This window comes from Portunus trituberculatus, chromosome 22, assembly GCF_017591435.1.
Source record: "Portunus trituberculatus isolate SZX2019 chromosome 22, ASM1759143v1, whole genome shotgun sequence".
Classification (NCBI taxonomy): Eukaryota; Metazoa; Arthropoda; class Malacostraca; order Decapoda; family Portunidae; genus Portunus; species Portunus trituberculatus.
This window is the reverse complement of record NC_059276.1, coordinates 6,880,276-6,907,388: the sequence shown is the minus strand read 5'-3', so window position 1 is coordinate 6,907,388 and position 27,113 is coordinate 6,880,276. Positions and strand designations below refer to the sequence as shown.

At 40.7% G+C, this 27,113-nt stretch overlaps 3 protein-coding genes and 1 long non-coding RNA gene across 4 annotated transcripts in view; 3 read left to right on the top strand and 1 right to left on the bottom strand.

Annotated features, from left to right (window-relative positions):
• Positions 1-237: 237 nt before the first annotated feature.
• LOC123507432 lies at positions 238-7,868 on the top strand. The gene is made up of 4 exons (XR_006675652.1): positions 238-392; positions 4,234-4,334; positions 5,718-5,971; positions 6,904-7,868. It is a non-coding gene; the product is annotated as an uncharacterized LOC123507432 (long non-coding RNA).
• Positions 7,869-12,582: 4,714 nt separating this feature from the next.
• LOC123507431 lies at positions 12,583-13,780 on the top strand. Its single transcript, XM_045260284.1, has 3 exons — positions 12,583-12,743; positions 12,859-12,939; positions 13,106-13,780. Exons 1-3 carry the CDS (start codon positions 12,601-12,603, stop codon positions 13,260-13,262), a joined length of 381 nt encoding a protein of 126 aa, XP_045116219.1. The 5' UTR covers positions 12,583-12,600; the 3' UTR covers positions 13,263-13,780.
• Positions 13,781-18,084: 4,304 nt separating this feature from the next.
• On the bottom strand, positions 18,085-21,063 carry LOC123507594 (peptidyl-prolyl cis-trans isomerase NIMA-interacting 4-like). The gene is made up of 3 exons (XM_045260597.1): positions 20,887-21,063; positions 19,736-19,855; positions 18,085-18,987 (listed from the first exon to the last, which is right to left on the bottom strand). The coding sequence occupies exons 1-3, from the start codon at positions 21,019-21,021 to the stop codon at positions 18,829-18,831; spliced, it is 414 nt and encodes a 137-aa protein (XP_045116532.1). The 5' UTR covers positions 21,022-21,063; the 3' UTR covers positions 18,085-18,828.
• A 744-nt stretch (positions 21,064-21,807) lies between these two features.
• Positions 21,808-27,113, top strand: part of LOC123507593 (60S ribosomal protein L13a-like) — a 5,424-nt gene continuing 118 nt past the window's right edge. Inside the window, exons 1-5 of the mRNA XM_045260596.1 lie at positions 21,808-21,924; positions 24,545-24,639; positions 24,852-24,997; positions 26,312-26,457; positions 26,790-26,912. Of these exons, the coding sequence (XP_045116531.1) occupies positions 21,904-21,924; positions 24,545-24,639; positions 24,852-24,997; positions 26,312-26,457; positions 26,790-26,912 (531 nt within the window). The 5' untranslated portion in view covers positions 21,808-21,903. The remainder of the gene's footprint in view (positions 21,925-24,544; positions 24,640-24,851; positions 24,998-26,311; positions 26,458-26,789; positions 26,913-27,113) is intronic.

Genomic DNA, 27,113 nt, shown 5'->3' with positions numbered 1-27,113 from the left:
ACCCCTGGTCCTGGCCTCGCCCACGCCAACCGGTGAGGGCGGTCTGGTAGCAACAAGCGAGAGGGAGATGAGAAAGTAATCCAGAACTTTTAATACCACAAAAAATCCATATTTAACTTGTCACTAGAAATTAGAGTGTAGTATATAATGACTGATATTATATTCCTCATGCAGTGCAGGGAGTGAATAATGAATGCAGCGTGGAGGGAAAGACGCAAACAAGTGACAAACGCTATTGGCACGTCTAGGGTGGGGCACGGGTATATAAGGGCCACAGAGGGCAAGAGTCTCACTTCAGCCTGAGACGCCGACCACTTAGCATCCTTTTGGCAGTCCCCAGCAGCACCTGTGTAGATGTGGAGAGAGAGACCCGCCTGGCCGCTGCACTTGAGGTGAGCCTTTCTACCTGTCTCATTAACCTCTTCAGTACTAAGACGCATTTTTACCATGAGTTTCGGGGATGATTATACCATTTTATTGACATTAGGAAGGGTCTATGGACGTCAGAAGATTAATGGCCACAGTCTTCACTATTGTAATCCCAACATATGTTTCTGAAGCTGTGTAAAATCACCAAATAGTCAACAGAATGAATATGAAAGCGCGTCCTGGTACTGAAGAGATTAACGACTCCACTGTGACTTTGCATTCACCCTGACTTCGTACCTGTGGATGTGTCACCTGCCACCTCCCACTTGTCACATGCTCTTCGCCAACTACCTGTGGATACCTATTTCCTCACACCTGTGGCAAAGCATACTCTATACCTGAGAATCTGTCACCTGTAGATACGTATAAACACTTAATTTTTCAAGATTTATTCCTTTTCTTACCTGTGATCATGTTTCCATACCTGTAACTTAGTGTGTTTATTTTCCTACCTCTCCAGAATACCTGTTTGTTAACCTGTCACTGCTTTCCGTTACCTATAAACAAGAATATCATATCCTCTCCTTTTTAGTCACCAATACTTTCCTCCCCCAGCATTATATATTCCTTTACATGCCGTTACTTTCTCCTAGCATACAATTCCTCTTCCCAACCTTCCATTCCAGCCATGCAACTACAAATAATCTTACACCCACAATGCAACACTTTCAACATAATACCAGATAGAAGCTTACAGAACACTACTAGGCCTTTAAACACACCATCACACTATCACCCAGACACCCAACATCACCAATTTAGTCATGCAGTCACAAATAATCTTATACCCACAATGCAACACTTTCAACACGTCCACCACCCATCACCATAACAAATAGAAGCTTGTAGAACATTCCTAGGCCTTTAAACACACCATCAACCAGACACCAACCATTACCTTTCACCTTTCTAGCCATGCAATCACAAAAAACCCACAATGCAACACGTCCATCACTCATCCCCATAACAAATAGAAGAGAAAAGAAAAGAGAGAGAAAAAGGGAAGGGAAGAGAAAGATAATGTTTTGAAAAGACAAATAAAGAGAACAAAAATGAAAGACAGTGAGAATAGCTACGAGAAAGTGCAGTAAAGAAGAGAAAAGAAAAGATAGCGATAAAGGGAAGGGAAGAGAAAGATAATGTTTAGAAGCTTGCAGAACATTCCTAAGCCTTCAGTACTGGGACACATTTTTACCATGAGTTTTGTGTGTGAGTAGAGAGTTTTATTTACATTAGAAAGGGTCTGTGGAGGTGAGAAGGTTAATGGTCAGAGTCTTCACTATTTCAACCCCCCACATAAGTTTCTGAATCTGTATAAAATCGCCAAATAGTAAGCAGAATGAATGTGTAAATGTGTCATGGTACTCAAGGGGCTAAACACACCATCACACCATCACCTAGACACCCGCCATCACCTTTCTACCATCCCTCTCAACTTACAAGGCCAGGGAGAGCCGGGACGTGCTGGAAATGTTATAGAGACGCACGAAGGAACAAAGGATGGAGTGGCAGGATAGCAGGAACAAAGAAAGGAAGTGAGGAAGGTTGAATTATCGAGCTGAGGTGGATTAGAACAAAGGAAGGATGTGAGAGAGGTTGAATTATAGAGCTGAAGTGAATTAGGAACAAAGGAAGGATGTGAGGGAGGTTAAATTATAGAGCTAGGGGAGATATAAAGAGGAATATTGAGATAGTGTAGTTGTTATGGGTTATCATGGTAGTATAAGCTATGATCGCTGAAAATATATAGTAAATGAAAAAAAAAGAGCAATAAACGAAGAAAAGAAAAGAAAGAGTGGAATATAAAGAAAAATAAAAGAAAAACATCACACAAGAACTTGAAAGACTAACTGAATGACTGACTGACTGACTAACTGACTGCCTGCTTTGACTGACTAATTAACCGACTGACTGACTAACTGACTGACTGCTTTGACTAACTAACTAACTGACTGACTGACTAACTGACTGACTGACTGACTGACTGACTGACTGATTAACTGACTGACTGCTTCACGTAAAGGCGCCACAACACCAAGGTCAAATGGCGCCGTGTCAGGTCATTCATACGAAATCAGTGCCACATGAACGCCCCGTCACATGACCCGCCGCCCCTCAGTGCCAAAGTGCCATGGGGGGAGGAGCATGGGGGGTTATTGGATCTCAGTGGGGGGTAAGGGAGTCTCCAAATATAGATATGATAGATGGTGAAGACAGAATGTTTATACCAGAAATGTCACCAGCTCTCACTGACCTCAATCTCTCTCTCTCTCTCTCTCTCTCTCTCTCTCTCTCTCTCTCTCTCTTCTTTGTTTTTTTCTTTCTTTTCTTCTTTTATAATTATCTTTTCTTATTCTCTCCTTGTCATCTCTCTCTCTCTCTCTCTCTCTCTCTCTCTCTCTCTCTCTCTCTCTCTCTCTCTCTCTTCTTTTTTCATTTCTTCTTTTTTCATTTCTTCTTATTTAAGTACCTATTCGTTCTCTCTCTCTCTCTCTCTCTCTCTCTCTCTCTCTCTCTCTCTCTCTGTGCCCCGTCCCGCCCCGCCCCACTCAGTTCCCTGGGGCGGGGCAGGTTTGACCACCACGCGCCCTCAGTTCTCCATCAGGCGGACCCCACGTGAACAAGCTCCCCCCCTCTCTTCCGCCCTCCTCCTCCTCCTCCTCCTCCTCCTCCTCCTCCTCCTCCTCCTCCTCCTCCTCCTCCTCCTCCTCCTCCTCCTCCTCCTCCTCCTCTTCCTCCTCCTCCTTATTCAGCTTCCCAGTGCCTCCTTCCCTTTCTCCTCCACCTCGACCTTCTTCTTCTTCTTCTTCTTTTCTTCCTTTTTGTAGTTTATCTATATATTTGTTTGTAATTACGCAGCATTTTTAGGCTGAAATGTGAATATGCACGCAAATACACACACACACACACACACACACACACACACACACACACACACACACACACACACACACACACCTGGACTTACCAACGCTCTACCTATCCATAAACATCTAAACAAACTCAACACTTTAATATAATCTATACACCCCGAATTATGTTCTTATTTCAACCCAAACGTACTACACACCTGTCCTTACCTGTCTTCTCTTACTCATTCAGAAGCACTTCACTCTCATCACAACCACGACGCCACAGAGAAGATTTGTCGGTTTCTCAAGAGCGGTTCTCCAGTTCATAATGTAGAAATCTTGTTAATCTGTCACTAGAACCGCCGAAAACACCCTCAAAAATCCATATCATTGTGTTTTTTTCCATTACGACCACGACGCCACAGAGAAGATTTCCCGGTTTCTCAAGAGCGGTTCTCCAATTGATAATGTAGAAACCTTGTTAATCTGTCACTAGAACCGCAGAAATTCCCTGTTAATCATGAAAAAATCTTGTTAATCCGTATAATCGTGTTTTCCCAGCTAATTATCCAAAAAAGTTGTAAATCTGTCACTAAAACCATAAAAATACCCTTGAAAATCATATCACCGAGTTTTCTTTCCTGCTAATGATGAAGAAATCTTGTAAATTTATCACAACAATCGTAAAAATAACCTCAGAAAAAACATTTCTCTTGTTGATAATGAAGAAATTTTTAATGTCACTGAAATCGTAGAAATACCCTTAAAAACACGTCATATATCGCTTCTCCTGTTAATAATGAAGAAATCTTGTTAATCTATCTCTAGAACCCCAAAAACACTCTTAAAAACCCATGTCGCTGGAACTGGAGACTCGTGGAGGTAGTGGAGGTACAAGCAGGTGTTACAGAATGATCGTGACAGGTGTGCTAAGTCCTGTTTCCTTCCGCAGACTGAACTCGCGCCTGGCCAGCAGTAAGGGTAGTCGCCTGGCCAACTGTGGTAACAAACTTGAGCTGAGAGTTTTGGCGCAGCGGCACAACGTTCCCTGAGGTGAGTCACTGTGCACACCCAACTTAACCTAACGTAACCCAACCTAACCTATACTCAATCCACAACTTATTCTAACCTAACTAATACATATACTTAAACTAACCTTCGTCTCATCAACTCCCCTCCTCTGACTATCTGTCTTCAGTCTCTTTCTCACCGCCGAAATGTTGCATCCCTTTCTATATTTTATCGCTATTTTCATGGTAACTGTTCCACTGATCTTGCTAACTGCATGCCTCCCCTCCTCCTGTGACCACGCTGCACAAGGCTTTCTTCTTCCTCTCATCCCTATTCTGTCCAACTCTCTAATGCAAGAGTTAATCAGTACGCTCAATCATTCATCTCTTTCACTGGTAAACTCTGGAACTCCCTCCCTGCATCTGTATTTCCGAATTCCTACGACTTGTCTTCTTTTAAGAGGGAGGTATCGAGGCATTTGCTCCCCTAATTCTGGCTGACGGTTTTGGCACTTTTTGAACTCTTTGGAGAGCCAGCGCTCAAGTGGGCCTTTTCTAACTTTCTTTTTTTTTTTTGCCCTTGGCTGGCCCTCTTCCCTACGTAAAAAAAAAAATAAATAAAATAAATAAATAAATAAATAAATAAATAAAAAAAACTACCTAACTTAACCTATATATTATAACCCACAACATACTTAACCTAACCTAACCTAACCCAAACAACTTACTTAATCTAATACATATACCTAAACTAACCTAACCTAACTTAACCATACCTACTCTTGTTGAGGTTACCTTTATTATAAGCTAACCTAATCTAACCTCACTAAACTCTACATAACCTCACCTAATTTTGTTGAGACTAACTTTATCATAACCTCACTTCACCTAACCTCATCTAACCTAACCTAATTTTACTGAGGCTTACTATATTATAACCTCACCAAACGTAGTGTGACTTAAATTATGACCTCACTTAACCTAATGTGATCTAAACTCTGCATAACTTAACCTGATCTTGTTGAGGCTATATTATGACCTCACCAAATATAGTGTGACCTAAATTATGACCTCATCTAACCTAATGTGACCTTAACTCTGCATAATCTTACCTGATCTTGTTGAGGCTAACTAAACTGTGATCTCACCTAACATAAATTATACAAAACCTAATTAGATGTTATTGTGGCTAACTATTTTTTTTTTTACCACATTTAACCTAACCTAACCTCAACTCTACCTACCCTAAACTGAGACATTTCCCCTCATTTCTTTCATTTCCTCCATTATTTTCTTCTCTAACCATTACTGCCTTATCCCTGCAGCAAAGCACGACTCTACCTAACCTAAACTGAGATATTTTCCTTCATTTCTTTCATTTCCTCCATTATTTTCTTCTCTAACCATTACTGCTTTATCCCTGCAGCAAAGCACGACCCCTCACTGAGAACCACAAACCTCATCCTCACACTTCAACATCAATACCAACTCCCGCCACGTCTTCAGCCTCTTAAGGAGTGAAACCCTTAACGCACCGTGCACAGCCAACACCCAGCGAGTCACCGCCTACCGCCCTTGTGCTGCCTTCTATTGCCTTGTGGTTCACGCGACACTCAGCAAGATGGTTCAGGAACACAGCTACAACTCCTACAGCAGCTACGTGCCAGACCCTCAGGATAGGTGGGTATTATTTCTCTTTAATATAAGATGGGAAAATCGGCCTCGAGCTATAAAAACTGCAATTAATAAAGGTCCATTGCGGTGCTAGTCTCAAGATCAAGAGTTAGCCAAATAAATGGGATGAATGTCTTAAAACCTCCCTCATTAATCTTTTCAATACTGGGACACATTTTTACTTTGAGATTTTTGTACCATTACACCATTTTATTTACTTCAGGAAACGTCTATGGAGATCAGAAAAGTAATGGCACAGTGTTCATCATTTTAATCCCTCCGTCATGAGTTTCCGACGCTGTATAAAATCACCAAATAGTAACTCACTAGTACTCAAGGGGTTAATCTTGTGTTTCCCTCGTCAGAACGCATTTTAAAATCCACAGGAATGATGTCAGGTTTCCATTACTGTTTATCCGTCTACTGATGCAAAATTCTTGTTAAACTATTATTACAATCTTAAAAACTCCCTTCAAAACGTCATTCGGTATTTTGAAACACTGTTCTCTCATAAAAACGAGATCTTAGGGCCATAAAGTGCTATATAGGTTTTCTTGTTGGTCTCCCCATTGACAAACCGTAGTTAAGCAATTTACTAGAAGCCTCGAAACACTCTTGGAAAATAATCGAGTTCCTGTTAGGCCTTCCCGCTTGAAATATGCTAAGAATCATAACAGAATCATGAGTCATAACAGTTACTTAGCTTAATAGACCACCGTATCTTCTAATTTTCTACTAATATGTTTCTCCAAAGCCATAATATATTCTATCTATTGCAATGAGGTACCGTAGCCTTCAATTCTCTACTACCTGTTTCTCCAAAGACATAATCACTTTACGTATTTAATGAGTCACCGTAGTCCTTCATTCCTTACTGATATTTTTCTCAGAATATCTCTACCTATTGTTATCACTAATGTTCCTCTCTCCACCCCCAGCAAGTCCACGTACAAGGCCATGGTGACGGACAAACACACGTCCTTTGGCCAGAAACAAGCCGCGGCCACCACCACTGGAGGAAACAAGAACAAGAAGAGCAAGACTGACGTATGGGGCCCGATTTACCAAAACAGACAGCATTTCGTTGACATGCACATCTGTTAGGACTCGCCCCATCTTGTCCTCACTTGTTCACCTCGCTGACCCGCCCGTGACTTGAGTCCAGGAGGGGATGAAGCGAGTGTTTCTTAGCGTAATGTTGCTCTAATTAACTCGTATTCCAAGGAAGGTTATATACTGAAAGCTCTCGCCACTAATAACTTCGCCTTATGGTTTATTGAAGCTTCACATATGCTCTTGTTAAATTCATGGTCTCTTTAATGTCAAGCTGATCTGGTTTGTTACTTATCTCAATGTGTTTAGCACTATTTTAATCTTATTTTGAGGTTTAACCCCTTCAGTACTGGGACACATTTTTACCTTGAGATTTATGTACGATTAGACCATTTTATTGACATTAGGAAGAGTGTATAGAGGTCAGAAGATTAATGACCACAGTCTTCACTAAGTTAATCCTCACATAAGTTTTTGAAGCTGTATAAAATCACCAAATAGTAAGCAGAATGAATATGGAAAAGCGCCATGGTACTGAAGGGGTTAAAGCTGAGTTGGCTGTCATTTTCTTTTGCCATATCTTGGGTTCTTTAATTTGATAATGGTTCATCCTTTATTCTCTTGGTAATTGTAATCTGTTTCAAGTCACTACTCAAAGAATCGTAACTTCACTCTTGAATATATTGAATAACTAAAGCACTTAATTATCAAACCTTTTCACTATTGTCATTTCATGGAGACTCAATCCTTTTCAGCCACTCCATTCTTTCATGCCACAATATAAACAGTCCATTGGTTAATCAACATCACATTCACTGCACATGAGCATAATAAAAAGAGCATCTACTTAGCAAATTATCTCTGTTCACCTTTTCTTCGTGACGCGCAGGTGTGACGCAACAGGTAACTTCATATATGACAAATGAATCATAATAAGCCTCGTGTAGAAGGAAAATGATAACTAAATAAAGAGAAAACTGGCCAAAAGATACAAATGACTACAAAACAACAGAAAGAGAGAAGAACAAAAGGAAGAAGGAGATGAAGGAAAGAAAAATCAATTAATGAGTGTATGAATGAATGTGAAAGAGGGGCGAATGGTAAATACTGCATAGAAAACGTAATGCATAGTAGATGAATGAATAGAATACTGATCAACACAGAAATACATAAGGTCAGGTGAGAACGCTGTAATTGTTTAATACTCGTACTTCTGGTCACGAGTGCTGTATATTCATGCATGTCCATGTTCTCGTTAACATTGAGGCGTCCAAGTTGATATTCTAGTGTTATTTTAAGATTCCAGTGACAGTTTAGCAAAGATTCACCTTCTCTAATGTCCATAATCTCGTATGTCCATATTCTCGTTAACATTGAGGCGTCCAAGTTGATATTCTAGTGTATTTTTAAGATTCCTGCGACAGTTTAACAAAAATTCACCTTCTCTAATTTTTAAATCTCTCGTGCGAACCGAATTAATGATCTCTTTAGCCTTGGAGAATATACAACGGTAAATAAATGTACGTCCATATTCCTGTTAACATTTAGGAGTCCAAGTTGATATTTCTTAGTGTATTTATCATTCCAGTGACGGTTTAACAAAGATTCACTTTCTCTAATTATAAATCACTAAAGCGAACCGAATTAATGATCTCTTTAGCCTTGGAGAATAGCAGTGAATAAATGTATACCCATATTATCATTAACATTAAGGCGTGCAAGTTGATATTTCTAGTATTTTTTTAAGATTCCAGTGACAGTTTAACAAAGATTCACCTCCACCAATTAGAAAGCTTTCGTGAGAACAGAATTAATCACATCTTCAACCTTAAAGAATTAATTTATGCCCAGATTATTTAGACGTCAAAGTTAATATTTTCTAGTGTTTTTTTTATGATTCCAGTGAGAGATTAACAAAGATTCACTCACCTCCACCAATGAGAAAAACACTCGTGCGAACCGAATTAATCCTCTTTTCAGCCTTAGAGAGTAGCGTTAGTGACACAATGGAAAAGGAACACGTCTAACGCAGTGTATATGTGTCATTCAGAGACTACAGGTACAGTTATAGAGACAAGTACGTTACAGGAGAGCCAGGTGTGTAAGTAGTGCTGATGGAACGTGAGGTGATGGACAGGTAAACATCAATTCAGGTAAGTTATGTGCTAATTTAAGGTGAAGTACTACATAGTGTGAACTGGTAAACATTTCATCTCCTCCTCCTTCTTCTTCTTCTTCTTCTTCTCCTCCTCTTCCTCCTCCTCCTTTCATCTAACTAACTGTCTTAAGCCTCTCTCTCATCTTTTACCGCTATTTTCCACACTAATTCCTCTTTTGATTTTCCTAAGTTCATGCCTCTCTTCCTCCTGCGCCTCACTGCTTTTCTACCGCTATTTTCCACGCTAACTGCTCTTTTGACCTTCCTAACTTCACGCCTCTCTTCCTCCCTTGGCCTCACAATATAAAAGTTTCTATATACTCTCCTTCCTATTCCTTCCTCCTCTCTAATGCTTGAGTTAACTAGTATTCTCACTCATTCTTTTTTTTTTCGGTAAACTCTTAAACGTCCTCTATGTTTCCGTGTTTCCTCCTTCCTATTACATGAACAAAGATCTCAAGACACTAATCCTCCAATTCCGAATGATTTTTGTTGCCTTTTTTTTGGGATTCACTTCCCTTTCTTCTTTTTAAGGGAGATACTCTTTTTAATCCTCTTTATCCAGCGCTCCTCTTACGTAGAAATAAAAAATAGCACACACGAATAGGTTAGGTAAGTGAATCTACCTGTATCGTACCCAATGACAGGTAAGTTAAGTTCTCCTGTGTTAATGTAAGCTTAGACGGTGAGGGCCAAGCAATCACGTGCAATGCAGGTGAGTAAGTGTCCCTGAGGCAATAGAGGTGAAGCAGTCAATGGGTGCAGAAGTGAGCGTGTGTACTCGTACTTGTGCTGAGGGAACCCTACGTGACAGTGGTCAGGTGAGGCAGTGTGCAGAAAGACCCGTGCCTCGCTGCTTCCTGCCAGACCTTCCTTTTACCTTGATCACTCTCCTCACACGTGCACAGAGAGAGAGAGAGAGAGAGAGAGAGAGAGAGAGAGAGTGTGTGTGTGTGTGTGTGTGTGTGTGTGTGTGTGTGTGTGTGTGTGTGTGTGTGTGTGTGTGTGTGTGTGCATGAACTGTATGACTTTCTCTCTCTCTCTCTCTCTCTCTCTCTCTCTCTCTCTCTCTCTCTCTCTCTCTCTCTCTCTCTCTCTCTCTCTACTTGAATTCCGTTAACACACAACTACGTAGCTTCACATCCAACACAAGGCAAGGTTCCAGCACCACCAGCACTACTAATAACACCACTGACAATAACACTGTCCCTTGGCAATCCCCAGTGATGCAGCAATGAGGCAAATCACAAAACACTCTTGCACTTAAACCTGGAAATTCCTGGATTCTGAGCTGGACGTGTGGTGTAACTTCTTTCCATGAACTGTGCTAAAGAACGTGTTGAAAGAGGAATAGTGAAGCTTGGTTGATATTTTTTTTTCCTATAGTGGGAAATGTGTACGTAAAATCAAGATAATTCGAGTAACTTCTATAACTACTATGCATAACTATAACAGTATTTTCTATATTTTTATCTGTCTTTATTGTCTTCTTATTCCCTTATTCCTCTCTTCATTACTATCTTCCTATTTCATTTTCTTCTAGTTCTCTATTTGTTTTCGTTTTCCAATATATCACCATCGTCGTCTTCTATATCTTCTCTTTCATTTGTCATCATTTTCCTTTTCACTCTTCTCTTCTTCCTCTAGTTCCTCATTCATTATCTCTTATATATATCACTGTTCTTCACTTCCTCGTCTCCTCCTCTTTTTCTTCCTATTTTCATTCTCCTCGAGACTAACTAAACTCTCTTCTCTTCTTCCTTTAGTTCCTCATTCACTATCTCATAAATATCACTTTTCTCCTCTTCTCCTCTTTTCTTCCTGTTTTCATTCTTCTCGAGACTATCTTAACAAAACCAAACTTAGGTACGATTAGCAGTGTTCTCAAGAGTGTCTTTTGTGTTTATAATGCAGAAATCACGTTAACATGTACACTAAACTATGAAAAGCCTTAAAAATCATTCCCATTTCAACTAGAACCTTTCAATACTGGGACACTTTTTACCTTGAGATTAGTGTATGATCGTATTGACACTAGGAGGAGTCTATGGAGAGCAGATGATTAATGGCCACAGTCTTCACTATTTCATTCCCCTGCATGATTTTCTTAAGCTGTATAGAATCACCAAACAGTCACCAGAATGAATGTGGAAACGCATCATGGTACTTGAGTGGTTAAAAGCTTTGCAGATGTGACTAGAAGTGTTTTAGAATATAGCCAGACCAGACAAGACCACACACTTTTTTTTTCATATAAGACCTGACTTAGGGAAACAAAACGAAAATAAGGCCCACTCAGGTGTCAGTCCCTAGAGAAATGTCATAATAACAACTCAAAAATGTAATCTACTCTAACCTTATCAACGGTGCTGTAGTGGCCATTTTATTTCACTGCATGGGAGGGACTGGTAGATAAGTAATGTTTCTACCGTGCTGAGTGCCCACAGGAACAGCTAAGGAGGGAATGATAGACGAGGTAATTAAAATGGAGTAATGGTTTAGAAGTGCAAGAGAGACAGTGCTAGATCGTAAAAGTAAGAGGAGAGGGATAGATAATTGCCTCAGAGTGGAGTGTTCCTAGAGAAATGGTTTATGAATGCAAGAATAGTGTTATTGTAAAAGTAAGATATTGCAGGAGAGGAAGAGATCATTGCTTCAGAGTGTGTTCTTGGTGACTCAAATGTCATTGCGTGTACAGTTATTGCAGATAGAAAATATGAAAAGAAACTAATTGTAATGAGAAATAGATATACAGACAGATCGACACATAGATGAATATTCACAATAGAAATTAATAGCTATATCACATAGATTAACAAATATACGTAGAAATGAAATGAAAGAATGGAAAAAGAGAAAATCATCATATATCTCTCTCTCTCTCTCTCTCTCTCTCTCTCTCTCTGGCAGACAGTTGAAGGTGCAACGTTTCGGGGTCAGACATAGCCAATGCCTTCGTCCCAATGCGCAAAAAAGCCCCCTAACCTCATAGCAACATACCCAGTAGCCAGTACACACCCAGCGGTAATGACGTCAAGGCGGAGTGAGCCAATAGGAGCCCCAGAGGAACCCGTCCAGCGCTGACGTCAATGGAGGAAGCAGGAATGGCCGAAAGGAAAAAACGGAAGGATGTCCCAGTTGGAGTGAGAACTTTTTAACTGAGTGTGAATCATAGGTTTGTTCTTCATCTCCACGTGTTAAGGAGATGTCTAGGTTGGTTCCTGTGTGTTCCTAGAGTGTCGTCTTTCTGTAGTCAACTATGGGTGGGGAATTAAATGCACTTTCTCCCGGGGGTGTGGAAGCAGTAAGTGTCTAACGTCAGCAGTGCGGGAGAAGCGGGGGTTGGGGGAGCCAGGGCTGCTGAGTGGCCGCGTCATCAAAGCGTGGCGGGCGGCACGTACACCACGTTTTCCTTCCCTATTTAATGGCAGCATCCACCCGTCTGCAGCCAGTCTACTCCAGACACTCCACACAGCACCAGTCCACTCCAGACTTCCTGGTCTTAGGAATCAGACAGGCGTCATATCCACGCTCACCTCACCAACAACGTTTCTCCTGCGTACTTAGGTATGTCGAAAGTGAAATATTGTATGGAAGGTATTGAACTACTGGCATATAGTTATGTTATACATACATAATCCACCCATGACATGAGGACTAACCGCGTCTCCCTCCTGCACAGGTTCCAAGCGTTCCTCCGTGAGTCAGCCATGGGTCAGAACAAGGTGTGCACCTCCAACACTTACGGCTACCCCGAGGCCAGGTGAGTCTGTCCTATCAATCACTAGAACAGTGCATGCATTATTTCCGGTAGACTTGACTGTCACAAATCACGTATTTCCATTATGGCAGTGAAGTGAAGGAAAGCGGTGGCCGGCGGGTGTATGAGCCAGCAGGTGTATGACCCTTGCCCCTCTTCTTTCCCGCAGCCAATCGGCCGTCAAGGTGAAAAGCAAGGCCCAGCAGGCCTCCTCAGGGGCCAGCAAGACCGCCGGCCCGACTGGTGGAAGCACCAAGGACAAGAAGGACGTGTGGGGTCCCATCTACCAGAACAGGCAGCACTTCATCGACATGCACATCTGCTAGATCCCGCAGTCCCCTGGTCTGACGTGAGACCAATGCGTTCACTGCCAGACGGCGGCCCAGGCCCCGAGGAGAGAGAGTGCAAGATGCCCCGCCCCGCAGCGTGAGGCACCGCGGCGCTCAGAGCAACGAAGCTCTCGACGCCAGTGCCACGAAGGCTTGGAGGGCCATCGATGCCGTGACGGCGGCTGTGGCTCCAGATGCTGTCAGCCGCAGACAGGTGTGTCACGTACGCATCACTGCTGACCCACGTGAACACTACACATTGGTACTACAGCGGTATCCATACCCTCACACCCCGCCACCCACCACCCTACGGCGCTGACGGAGGCACCATTGCAACATGTGGTGTTGCCACTGCGAGGGCCTCCTACGCCGCCACCCCCGCCACCCGCACACCCTCACCCCGCCCTGGACCTAATCTTGCTAGCGTCCGAGAAACCTCAACAAAGTGTAGCTAGTACAAAACAAATATATATTCAATAATCATGAATAATAAAAAGTATCGCGTTAATTGCTTATATAACGTTTTACTCTCCCTAACTCTCACTATGTGTACCAACGTACAGTACTCCTGTGCACCTAACATACACCTGTATCATATCAATATTCATATTTTCAAGTTTCTTGGTATTGTGGTCACTTTCTATATTTTTCATTCATTAAAGGTTCTCAAAAAAATAGTAATAACTATTTATCATTTCATATCGTACGTTGGATAATAGGTCGCTAAGTAGCCAAATTTGGTCGCTAAACTAACAAAAAGTAATTACACATATTGAAATTTTTGCTAAGTTGTCAACTCTGGATGAGGTGGAGAAGGGAAGGGAAAAAAAAAAAAGCACAGGTGGACATCGTATGATGGGATAATAATATCGTACATTGACGGAAATTATTGATAGTATATGGTGACGTACGCCTCTTCCATGTCACTGGTTTCTTTTTATTATTCTTATTCTTATTCTTGTTCTTATTCTTGATAACAAATAAAGTGTGTATGTATGTATTTACGTATACATTTATATATGTATACAATAGCATACTCAGAACACACACACACACACACACACACACACACACACACACACACACACACACACACACACCGTACACTCGGTTCACAATAGAGAAATAAAGCTCGGCTTCCAGTCCAGGGCGCGGCGAGGAATATGGGCGAGTCTCTTAACATAAAGCCCCTGTTCACCTAACAACAAGTAGGTTAGGAATGTAATTCGAGGGGTTGTGGCCTCGTTTTCCCGGTCTGTAGAGTGGTGTGGTCTCAGTCCTACCCGAAGATCAGTCTATGAGTTCTGAGATCGCTCCGTAATGAGGAAGGCTAGCTAGGTGACCAGCAGACGACCGTGAACACACACACACACACACACACACACACACACACACACACACACATAGAACACCTCTCCCCACACACCCAGACACACCCAAACCAATCAAAATACTCAAAATCAACCCAAAGCACACTCAAAACACCATACAACATCTCAAAATACTAACACACCCAAAACACATAAGAAACACCCAATATACACCAAAAGCCACACCACACCACAAAACACACCCAAATGACAACCTTTACACACCCAAATGACACCCTTTGCACACCCAAACCACTTAAAATGCTTAAAATTATCCCACAACACACTCAAAACGTCATAAAACACCCGAAAGACCCCCAAACATTCTCAAAACACACCGAAATTCTCAAACATAACCCCTCAACACACTCAAAGTAAGTTAAATATACCTAGAACTATCTAACGCACACTGGATACCCCAAAATGCACTCAAACACACTCAAAACACCATACACTACCAAATTCACTTGAAATATCCAAAATACACCGCCAAAACATCAGAATACATTATAAAGAACGGCAAGATTAAACGGGAGACTTAGCTAAATATTTTGGCTTGGCTCCTCCTCCTGAAACACTAATGAACAAGCTTAAAATACCTAAAATACCGCAAATCTATCCCAAAACCAACAGTATGCATTATAAAGAACGTTAGGATTAAAAGGGACACTTACCTAAATATTACACCTTGGCTTCTCCTATTCCACCTTTATTTCTCATTTTTTCTTCATCCTTCTCCATTGTTACTCCTTCTTCTTCCTCCTACTCCTTCCATCCACACGTCTGAGCCTAGAAACACATCAAAACACTAGATATTAGACAAAATATTCAGGAAATGGAGGGTGACTTAAGTATTGTGGCTTTCCTGCTGCTCCTCTTCCTCCTCCCTTTCTCCTTTCTTCCTCTTTATCCTCCTTTATTTCTCCTTCCTTCCTCCTTCTGCTACAATTATCTAAACACCTGAACCTAGAAACACGCGAAAACACGTAGAAATCATCAGATATTATGTAAAATATTGACGAATTGTGGATTTGGAAAAGAGGCGCCAGCCTGGGGCTATGAGGAGTCACCACCTTAGCTGTGGTCATCAGAGAGAACGGGAACGGGGGTGACTCGGCTAAATTACGTAAATAATTTTATTTCAAAAATGACTTTTAGAACAAACGAAGCCACGGCCAAATGCTTGTTATTTTATGACGTGATAAATACTTAAACTAATTTTCAAAATATCAAAATATCTCCAGCTTACCTGGTTTTTAAAAAATGTCTAAATTAAGTACGTTAAAAGTACAAAACATTTTAACCCATAAATCTCTTAAAACGTCCTGTAAAGTCAAGCCATTTTCACTTGGCGAGTATTTTATCACATTTCATGGAGTCTGAGCTATCTTTTAAGGCATTCTACAGCGAGTTAGACAGAGAAGCAGAAACGTGAGCAAATAAAATAAAGAAAAATAAGACTTTTTTTCAACAGCACCAAACACCATTTCAAAGTCCACATATTTCTCTCAATAGATTGATTTCACACTTAAAAGAGCATGGACGATTCATTGATACCATAAAGGCTCACTTATAGCTCCAAATAAAAAATATAAAAATCCGAAATTGAAAAATTTTGACCGTTAAAAAGCCTTTAACATACGTCATAAAACACCATCAAACGCTATATATTTACCCAATACAGGCGCGAAAAACACTTCAAACACAACGAAACATTTATAGAAACCATAAAAACATATCATGGAAGCGTGATATTACAGTTAGGAAATATTTGAAAAAAAGTATTTGATCCCGCAGGCTGCCGAGGGGAGGGTGGTGGCTGGGGGTCCGAGAGAGGAGGCAGCCCGGAGCAACACCGGGAATAGTGGTGGCGGATCTTCATATGTTGTCTTTATCATCTCACCAAGCCAAAATTAAGCCACAGGGAACTTTTGACTATTGGATATGAAATTGTAGACAGGTGGCTGCATTCTGACACATGTTTGGCTTACGGTAAGCATGAAGAAAGCAAATATCACCTGTTAATACTGATCGCTATACCTATCACTTTTTAATATTTGCGTACTGTTTTCACTCTCATGTGTAAAGGAAACCTAAAAATAAGTGAATGGCCTTATAAATACCTTTAATTGATGAAGATACGGCAGTGTTGAGGGTTGTGGCGAGGGCTTGCACTGCTTTTCTTGCTACATGTTGCCGGTGCTTAATTGGTGTTTGGTGCTGCTTGAAAACTGTCGGTAATATAGCAACACTTTACTTCACTTGTGTGTGTATGTGTGTGTGTAGACATGTTCTGGATGTATGTGGGGGCGTTTTGTTTACGAGTGTTTTCAGTATATAAGAGTGTTTTGAGTGTTTATGGCTGTGTGTGGGTGTGTATGGCTCAGTACAGCCCACCGCCACCACCACTGTTACCACCACCGCCACCACAAGACCACCTACTGCCGTTTTAACGGCATACTATTATACACACTGCATGTGTGAAATAGTATGAATGTCTATGATAACTATCTGTTACTAAATCTATCAATGAGACCTATACTTCTAAAAATATCACATAGTGATTTACTGATCATTGTGACATCTTTCTCTTCGTTATCGTGTCCAGCTTTGGTTATTTGTCAAAGCAGTATATACCAAATTGTATCTAGTTGTACAGCGAGTGTTGGCAACTCCCGCGGGAAAAGAAACGAGATGCTTAACATAACATAACATAACATAAATGATAGGATAACAAAGGGCCACCAGGGCCCATCTAGGTTATCCTGTATCAGTCGCACAGCGACCTCGTCATCAGTACTTAAAGATACTTAAAAGGCAGACTATTTCATTTCTCTCACAACACACACACGTGTGTGTCGTCTGCACTCGTACAAAGGCCTGGCTTTCAAGACCCAACTCTAGTAGGGCTCCTACAAGCCCATCCAGCCATCGTGCTGGTTAAAATAAAACAACAACAACAACATTTCTCTCATTCTCTGTTTCTATCGATAGACTGATGATTTACCTGACAGACCAATTCAATCAGAGAGTTGTGATATATGTGTATATATTTATTTTGCACTGTAACTATTTCAACAAAATTATGTATGTAAATAAAACTATGAAAGTGTATATGACTTCAGTCTTGCGTGATGTGATGTGAAAGTTTTCCCTCTTCATGTGTATGTGCAATACGTAGTGATGCTACGTAGCCACCATGAGTGCTTGGAGTTACCCCTCCCTTCCCCTTGCCCTGACAAAGGACAATAGTTTTGAGATAAGAGTAGGATACCTGTGTGAATGAAGCGTGTATGAGAACCTGAGTGTGTGTATATAATGTTAATATTTAAAAACAAAAAGAAATAAATAAGTAAAAATAAAGACAAATGAAAAAATAATTGTTTATAGAAATCCAAGAAAGTTTAAATCTTATATACTAAGAGGATGAAAAGAAGAAAACAAAGAAGTTCTACATTAACAATATAATTCTTAGTTGACAGTGCTTTGTTAGAAGGCAGAAGATTCACAATGGTGGCTTATGTCAGGTGTGTACAGGAATATCTGACTTGACTTTTATTCTTTTTACTTACTATTAGATTCAACTCAGCATCAAATTAAAATGATAGATTCTGAGCAAGAGCAAATATCTGACTTAATTTTTATTTCTCTTTTCTTATTGAATTATTTTGACTGAACTCAAGCATCAGTTAAAAAAGATAAAGATTCTGAGCAAATACTTCACTTGATCTTTATTTCTTTTTACTTGTTGACTTATTTATATTCTTTAGATTTAACTTGAGCATCAAATCAAAAGATGGTAAAGATTGAAGTCACAGTGATGAAAACAAGAACACACTGTTACTAAAGGTGAAACTCAAACTCCCTCTACAACACCAGTGATGGAACGCTGTCTTAATATTGTAAGTCATTCACTTGAGTCACAAATAAGGTAGAGAACATTTGCTATCATGAGAAAGCATAAAACAGGTAGAAAAATTAAACATTATCCTTGGCATAAGCAATAAAGAACATGATAAACATCCAAGACATGTTAAAACAGCATTTCACACAGTGTTAACCCTAATACAGACTATAACAAAACAACACCAGTCAAGCAGAACACCTTGAGTGAGGCGACGACACTGTGACGAGAAGCATTGAGACTTAAAATACACAGGGTGACAGCAAAGTTGACCCCAGGGAGGCATCGGTCATTTCTTTCCCTCAACCATTATGATGTGGTAGCCAAACTTGGTCTTGACGGGAGGGTCGGTGTACACAGGGTTGGCCAGGGTGGAGACAGGCAGGGCAAAGGCAGCGTCCTGGAATGGCCCCACCATAGAGCCTCGGGTCATCCAGCCAAGGTCACCCTGAGAAAGAATATTAGTAATAGGAGAATAAGAGAATGGTGATGATATGGGGAGGAAAAAAGAGGAGAAAGGAGAAGGAAAAAAGATGAAAAAGGAGGAAAGGATGGAAAAGAGAGAGAGAGAGAGAGAGAGAGAGAGAGAGAGAGAGAGAGAGAGAGAGAGAGGTTTATTCATACCTATTAACCTATTTTGACCTATGCTTTACCTCTGTTTTTTAATTATTAGAGAGAAATTTATCCAATCTCTTAGTAATGCAAAATGTAATATGATTCAATCCTGTCTTTTAATAATGTAAAATATAATCTCTATCCAGTCTTTCAGTAATGCAAAGTGTAAAATATTCCTATCCAGTCTTTTAATCATGTAAAATATAATGATTCTATCCAGTCTTTTAGTGATGAAGAGTGTAATGATTCCAACTAAATATTTCTTGCCTGCACTAACCAAAATCATTAAATGCCCAGGTTATGATGCAACAAGAGTTAATACCTCTACATCAGAAAAACTGTCATTAACCTAACAATCTGAGCGGAAATGGAGCCACTTCAGCAAACCTGTGAACCAATTTTAATGTACACAGAGATGAGTAGACAATGAGAAGAGAAATTATAATGCTACTGATTCTCATTATTCTAAGCAGCTGCCCTGACCTAGCACACCCATGAATGTTAATCCTCACCCCTTCCTAAAATTGCCTTGACCACTGACCCACATCCCCCAATCCCCACCACTGCCCGCTGAGCCTCACCCCACTGCGCGCCTTGTCCTCAGAGTATGTGGCTGCTACTTCATTAAACTTCTGGCCACCCTTGATCTTCTCCAGGGCCTCTAGAACCTTGCTTTGCTTCTCACACAGAATATGGCGCACCTGAAAAGGAAAGAGTTTAGGTTTTATTCATCACCACAGGCCACAGGAATACTCATAACTGTTCACTAATGAGATAACATGATTGATGATTGCAAGTGCCAGTTTGTGAAAAGAAACACAAGGTATTACCAACAAACAGTTATCAGATTAAGACATTTCAAAACCTGTCTTAAAAAAGTCAATAGAAACTTGTAAGATATAAGTTACCCCAGGAATTCTCAAACTTTATCTCGTTAGGAACCCTCTGAGTTATAAGACCATCTACTGAACCCCCAGTAATCTGACATCGAACGGAATATTAATCTAGTGACTGCAAAGGATGTTACTAAATCAGCCATCTAGATACCCTTAGAAATCTTCTTGTGAACCCCTGGGGAGTTTGCAAACCCCAGGTTAAGAACCCAGTTTATCCCATTAAAAATACAATTATATGTGCCTTTAGCATTAGTTTTTGTTGTCAACCATGTATTTCTGTAATCTAAATTCTATGAAGTATATTGCATGGGGCTGCCACCAACAGCCAGGACCATCCTAGGTTTGATACAAGTTGCAGGAAAACTCTCACATCTGTGTCTGAACTGATAACAGTGGAGGCAGAGACTTTCTCCAGTTTTGGTCCCCGGCAGTCCAACTACCCAGGGCAGTGAGGGACCTGACAAAATCAGAACTGAGGCATTCAAAGGAAAGCTGGGAAGTTTGTGAAGGAAGTGTTAAAGGAGTCTCCTACGCCACACAGCCTCAAGCTACAACAACTCGCCTTTTTATGGATTATCACACTGAAGACTCAAGACAGGGTACGAGAAAAAGAGTGACGATGGTGGACTTGCAAGCTGACCGTGTAAGCGTTGTACGTGAGTGTGGCAGCCTGACATCCCTTGGTATTGACCCCTGCCCAATGCCCACACCATCCACCCAGTGACAGTGAAGGGAAAAAACACACACACATTTCTCCCAGACTTTTGACTAACTCTACTTGAAAAAAAAAAAAAAAAAACAGCCGTACAAGCACCAAGCATCTGATGTCAGCTCACTTTAACAGACGTGCCTCCTTTCTTCTCCTTGCCTCCGTCAGCTCCCCCCTTGGCACCTCCAGCCTCGCCCTTGCCGCCGCCCTTCGCGCCGCCCTTGTCACCCTTGCCTCCTCCACCTTTCTTTCCGCCGCCCATCCTGTCACTCTGGTAATGTGTGTCTGTCTGTCTGTCTGTCTCCCTCTGCAGCCTCCGACCACGTGAGGCAGAAAGTGGCTATTTAAATCCCTTGAATGGTCATAATTGGGTCATGTTACACTTATATGTACACTTGGTCGTTTTTCTGACTTCCCAATGATGAGAATTGCATGGCATATATGATAGTAATATGCTAATCGATGTGGTTTTAAGGTTTTTGAAGTTACATATGTCTATGTTAAAAATGTCGTTTTCTATGGATATTTGTTTACAATTTATTTCATTCAAGGAATATTAGAAATATATAATGTATATTCAAATAATTATTCATTTAAATTTATAAAACAAAATTTATTGAAGAAAGTTATGTTATTTTAATATTATGTGGTTATATCAACATATCCCAAGTAACATTTTTTGTGTCGAGAAATACAAGTAAAGTAGAATATGTAAAAATAAAAGAAGCGTAATTTTGCAGCAATAGACACTGAAAAATTATAATCATGTGTTCTAGTACTATAACTGGAGAAAGGTACATATTTTCCGTGCTCAGGTTGTTATAATATATAAAAACAAGAAAAACGTGACTGAGTTTGTTATATGTAAAAATAAGAGAAGTATAATTGTGTAGTAATAGATATTTAAATTCATTACAATCTTTTCTAGCACTATAACTGGAGAAAGGTACATATTTTCCGCGCCCAGTAACTGAGATTGTAATATATGAAAACAAGAGAAGCATAATTTTGTAATAATAAACACTGAAATTTATCATTATCTTTTCTAGCACAACAACTGGAGAAAAGTATATATTTTCCTTGCTTTAAAAATCTGGTGAGGCGTGAGTGAGACCGCCATATTGTCCCTTCGGCCTTTCCCAACATGCCTGGCTTCAGTGCAAAGGTGAGCGCCACGTTTCCACCGTATTTCCCCTTATTTAAGCCCAATTACCACTAGTTAGGGCGTCTGAGTGGTAAATAAGGTCACGCTGCACCAATACAAGGCACCAGGGTTAATGTAGGAGTAGTAATAGTGTGTATTTTAGCGTGAAATAAGAGAGGTGGTCAGCGTGTAGAAGAGGCACATGTTGTCTTCGTGTTGTGGTATGGGAGGAATTTAATTTTTTATTTTTTTCGTCTGTTCTTCCGTTTTCCTTCTATTTTGTCTTATTTTCTTTATTTTCGAGTTTTTTTTTTTTTCCGTTATGCTGTTATTTATATGCGGGTTCTTACTTTTTTTCTGGTTATGCTGTGTCTTTGTGATTTTCGAGTCCCTTCCTTATGCTGTGTTTTTAATTTTCGAGTCTTTTTATGTTGTGTTCTTGATTTACGAGTTTTTTGTTCTGTGGTAATGCTGTGTTCGTAAATTTTCGTGCCATCTTTTTTGCTGTGGTTATGCTGTGTTCAAAAATTTCGAGCTATCTTTATGTTTTGTTCTTAAATTTTCGAGTTTCTTTTTTTGCTGTGGTTATGCTGTGTTCTTAAATTTTCGAGCTATCTTTTTGCTGTGGATATGCTGTGTTCTTAAAATTTCGAGCTAGTTTATTTTTGCTGTGGTTATGCTGTCTTCTTAATTTTCGAGCCCATTTCATTTATCTTTGGTTATGCTGTGTTGTAAGTTTTACGATTTCTTATTATCTTTTCTGTGGATATGCTGTGTTCTTAAATTTTCGAGTTATCTATGGTCATGCTGTTCTTATTTTTCGAGTCTTATTATGCTGTGTTCTTAATTTCCCAGTCCTATTATTATGCTGTGTTCTTTATTTTCGAGTCATTTTTCTCCTAATTTTCTGGTTATGCTGTGTTCTCAATTTTCGAGATCTCTTCTGTGTTTATGCTGTGACTTGATCCTGGTGGTGAATTCCCTGCTTGGTGAGCGTCCGAGTTGGTAGTGACTAGTGAACAGTGCAGGATTAGCTACAGCCTGTACATGCACCAAGTACTGCCCTGTCACTGTTAAAAGGCTAAATACAAGCGTTATGGGCCTAAATATAGATCCACTGGTAGTGTTTGTGGCAATGTCCTAATATATATGTCCCTCTCTCATCGTTTCCCGGCTCCCCCTAATATTGATCCACTAGTAGTGTTTGTGGCAGTGCCCTAATATACATGTCCCTCTTGCTCTCATTTCCTGGCTCCCCAGTATTGATCCATTAGTAGTGTTTGGCAGTGTCCTAATATACATGTCCGTCTTGCTCTTGTTTCCCAGCTCCCCCTAGTGTTGATCCACTGGTAGTGTTTGTGGCAGTGTCCTAATATGCGTGTCCCTCTTGTTCTTGTTTCCTGGCTCCCTCAAGTATTGATCCATGTGTAGTGTTTGTGGCAGTGTCCTAATATGTGTCTCTCTTTCTCCTAGTTTCCCGGCTCCACGCAATATTGATCCATATGTAGTGTTTGGCAGTGTCCTAATATATGTGTCCCTACATGAGTTTTGCTAGTTGTTTCTTTTCCTTTTGGTGTTTGTTGCATATGCATTTAGCCAACCACTAGATGTTTTTCTTATAATTTTTTGTGTATATTTTGGTTGGAAGGTCTAACTGTGACTGGTGAGTGAAAACATTCTCATGAAAGTGAGGAAATGGCACCACATGACTGAGTGTTATGCCAGTAATGGTCTGGTATAACTCAGGTGCCTTATTTTGTTTACTTTCCCTCCACACCTTCACAAACCCATTGTATACATGTCATGGTGGTATAAAGTGGCAGAAAAAACTCTTGATACTGCAGGTGACTCTGGATTTTTCCTGAGCCAGGCTATATCTACCTCCTAGCAGGACCTGTGGGAGTGTGGGATGTAATGGGCAGTCTGAGATGAAAACAACTTTTCTGGGAGTAAATTAACAGAATTGCCTAAAACACAGCAATATGTGACCCAAGTCTATTCCTGTCTGCAAGATGCAAGCCGAATACACTGACAGTCTGACAGTTCCTTGAGTTGAGGAATCAGGTCACTGGAGTCAGAGTGTGGTGTGGGGACAGTGGTAGGTGAGAGCACAAAGGCAGGAGTCCCATTGGGGCATGCATTATCCAAGCTATGGCCAGAAAAATTGCCTGCCCATTGATCATGGAAGCAATGTGAGCTCAGTTGGGAATGTGTCCCAGAGCCTCATATTTGGTGTGAACACAGCTTTTGGAAATACACTGAGGCAATTGTAAGCCACCTAGCTCTGCACTGCGCATATACCATGTCTCACTTAGCATCGTATTCGGTGTTAAACAGCCTTCACAGGTGGACAGATTAGTGCTGAGAGAAAGAAAGTGTTGTGCAGCTTATATTCTTGCTATGTAGCTTACTTACTAAAAGATCAAGTATATTTGCAGCTTTGGCTTACATACTTATCTCTTTCCTTTCATAGCCACTAAGCTTTATCATTTCAACATGTGCAAATGTACAACCGAGAATATTGCAAGTAGAAACATTAAACAATCGTGTGGTGGACAGAATTGGGGTGAGTGAAAGAAGAGTGTTGTTCTGATATCCTTTTACCACACACTCCACTAATGGCACTGTTCTGGCCCCACAGCCAATATTGATAGATGGCGCCGGGCACCTGCTGGGGCGCCTGGCAGCCATCGTTGCCAAGACTACATTAGCAGGCCAGCGTGTGGTGGTGGTCAGGTGAGTGACAAACAAATAAACCCTTTACTGTCACTGGTTCTTTTAAACGCATTATTGTTTTTGTGTCTGCAATATCCATGTACTGTATTACTATATTCTTATTTACCTGTGTATTCAATGGGATCAATAACCCATCACTTGAAATTAGTACATTCAAATAAAAGATAGCAGGATGTATTTGACTAAAGGTGATCTGCCCGTTTGTGTGCTAGATGTGAGAAAATCAACATCTCTGGCTCCTTCTACCGCAACAAGCTGAAGTACCTGTCCTTCCTGCGCAAGCGTTGCAATGTCAACCCCAAGCGAGGCCCATTCCATTTCCGTGCCCCAGCCAAGATCTTCCAGCGCTGCGTCAGGGGTGAGTGTCTATTCTAGCCAGCATGTCTTCCTTACTGCACCACCTTGCTACATACCACACACATTTCCTTCATTATACCTTGTAGCAGTATTTGTGAGCTCACTGCCACTGTCACATGTGTAACACTTAACCCGTATAGCGTCAGCAGATCTGAGACTTTGTGATTTCGCCAGTGCTGGCCACATCATGGATTTTTTTTTTTTTTTTTTTTTTTTTTAACCAGTCTTAAATGATGTGAAAGAAATGAAAATGACAGTCATTCCTCCCAGAACTGACTGGAAGTGGTATTAATTGGTGCGAGATGTTTTGCGCTACGGTTAGCGACTTAGCAAAGCCTTATGTGACTAGTTTATTCGCTTCCTCGTTTCTCACCAGTCGATCCCCGAGTTGGACACAGGCATAATATCGTTCCTGAGTTGAAAGAAAAACATGTCATGTTTTGCTGTTTGGGAGTGCTTGTGGCTAAAAATAGACACGAGATATCGCGAGGAGTGTTGCCTTTCGGTGCAAATATTTTCCGAGTAATATGTACTTGTTTTCCTTATAACAAAGCGATTGGAAAATTGTTATTTGTGTCATACAAATTTTCACTACCACAATATAACAGTTACCAAACACATCTGAAATGGTAAGAGTAAGTAATGGAAATTACGCTTTGTTCATATTAGCGGAGTTGAGGCGTCAGTTTCCTGCTACACCGAGCTGAAGGCAGCAGAAACTGCTAAAGTTCAGATATGTAATAAATAAATACAGGAAGCATTCATGTTAGCAGGGACGAGGAGGCAGCATGAGCAATGTCAACAGTGCATGATGGCAGTATAATGGTAGGTTTTGAGGACGCAATACCTCCGAAAACACGAGGAAGCTCGCCGACGTATCTCATATGTCTGACGCCCGGTTCACTCAGAGTAGCCGACGTATCTCGTATGTCTCTGACGCTGTATGGGTTAATTGGGTCTATAATGGCCTCATATTAAAGACTTGGTGTTGTCTGGGCTGTGTTGTGTGTGTAAGTAATGGTAACCTGTATTTGAGTCACTTTCATTGTGTCTGTTCAGAAATCATTGATGAAGTCTCTCTCTCTCTCTCTCTCTCTCTCTCTCTCTCTCTCTCTCTCTCTCTCTCTCTCTCTCTCTCTCTCTCTCTCTCTCAACCTTCCTCCCTGACAGACTACTGCTTAGAAATAATGATGCAACTTTAGTTACTCTAGTCATTTATCACAAAGCTATTTCCTTGCTACTTAGTCATGAGTATGAAGGTTTTGATGAATGTAGTAGTGTTCTTATCTCAGTGACTTGATTTCTTGGTGTGCAGGAATGTTGCCTTACAAGACCAAGCGTGGTGAGGAGGCTCTCAAGCGTCTGAAGAGTTTTGAGGGTGTGCCACCTCCCTATGACAAGACTGCAAGGAAGGTGGTGCCCGACGCCCTCAGGATCATGCGCCTCAAACCCGGCCGTAAGGTAAGACAGGGCTTGCAGTGTGTTGCTGTGGCTGTGACTCGCTGTGGGTCTTATTGTCATTTAGTATTTTGGCCAAAGAAATGGGGTATTTATTTATTTTTTTTTTTTTTTTTTTTTTTTTCATGATCTGTCTGGCAGCAGGTGACGTGTATGTTTTCATTGTAGTTCTTGTAGGCTGTGCTGCCGTTGCTACCACAAGTCTGTGTGTGTGTGTAGTACAACACTTCTTGTGAGACCTGGTTTCTTTTTGTCTTCTGTGTATGTGTATTTGTTTTTGTGTGTAAGTTATTGTGTTCTGTCCTTCTATGGCTACATGAGCATTGCCCTTCCAGTACTGCTTCCTTGGCCGCCTGTCCCATGAGGTGGGCTGGAAGTACAAGAGTGTGGTGGCCACTCTTGAGACACGCAGGAAGCTCAAGCAAGCTGTACTTCACAAGAAGAGGTTAACAGATAAGGTAAGATAAAATTTTTGCTTTGTCCAGCAATGCAAATTTATACATTTTCATTATCTATTTATTTCTATATTGATTTCCCTGATGTTTGTTTTAGCAATTTTATGAATCAATAAATTTATTGCAAATGCAGATATTAAAGTTTCTTTTTTTATGTTATGTTTTTGTTGTATTTTGGTTCATTAAGTTATCATTCTGATGCAA

What these genes read in the sequence shown, in the direction of transcription:
- LOC123507431 (XM_045260284.1), top strand. Translation starts at nt 12,601, where the DNA reads ATGGCAGCATCCACCCGTCTGCAGCCAGTCTACTCCAGACACTCCACA. An exon ending in CGTTTCTCCTGCGTACTTAG is followed by an intron (nt 12,744 to 12,858) that starts GTATGTCGAAAG and finishes CCTCCTGCACAG; the next exon opens with GTTCCAAGCGTTCCTCCGTG. An exon ending in TACGGCTACCCCGAGGCCAG is followed by an intron (nt 12,940 to 13,105) that starts GTGAGTCTGTCC and finishes TCTTTCCCGCAG; the next exon opens with CCAATCGGCCGTCAAGGTGA.
- LOC123507594 (XM_045260597.1), bottom strand. Translation starts at nt 21,021, where the DNA reads ATGGGCGGCGGAAAGAAAGGTGGAGGAGGCAAGGGTGACAAGGGCGGC. An exon ending in AAGGAGGCACGTCTGTTAAA is followed by an intron (nt 19,856 to 20,886) that starts GTGAGCTGACAT and finishes TTTCCTTTTCAG; the next exon opens with GTGCGCCATATTCTGTGTGA. An exon ending in AGGACAAGGCGCGCAGTGGG is followed by an intron (nt 18,988 to 19,735) that starts GTGAGGCTCAGC and finishes ATTCTTTCTCAG; the next exon opens with GGTGACCTTGGCTGGATGAC.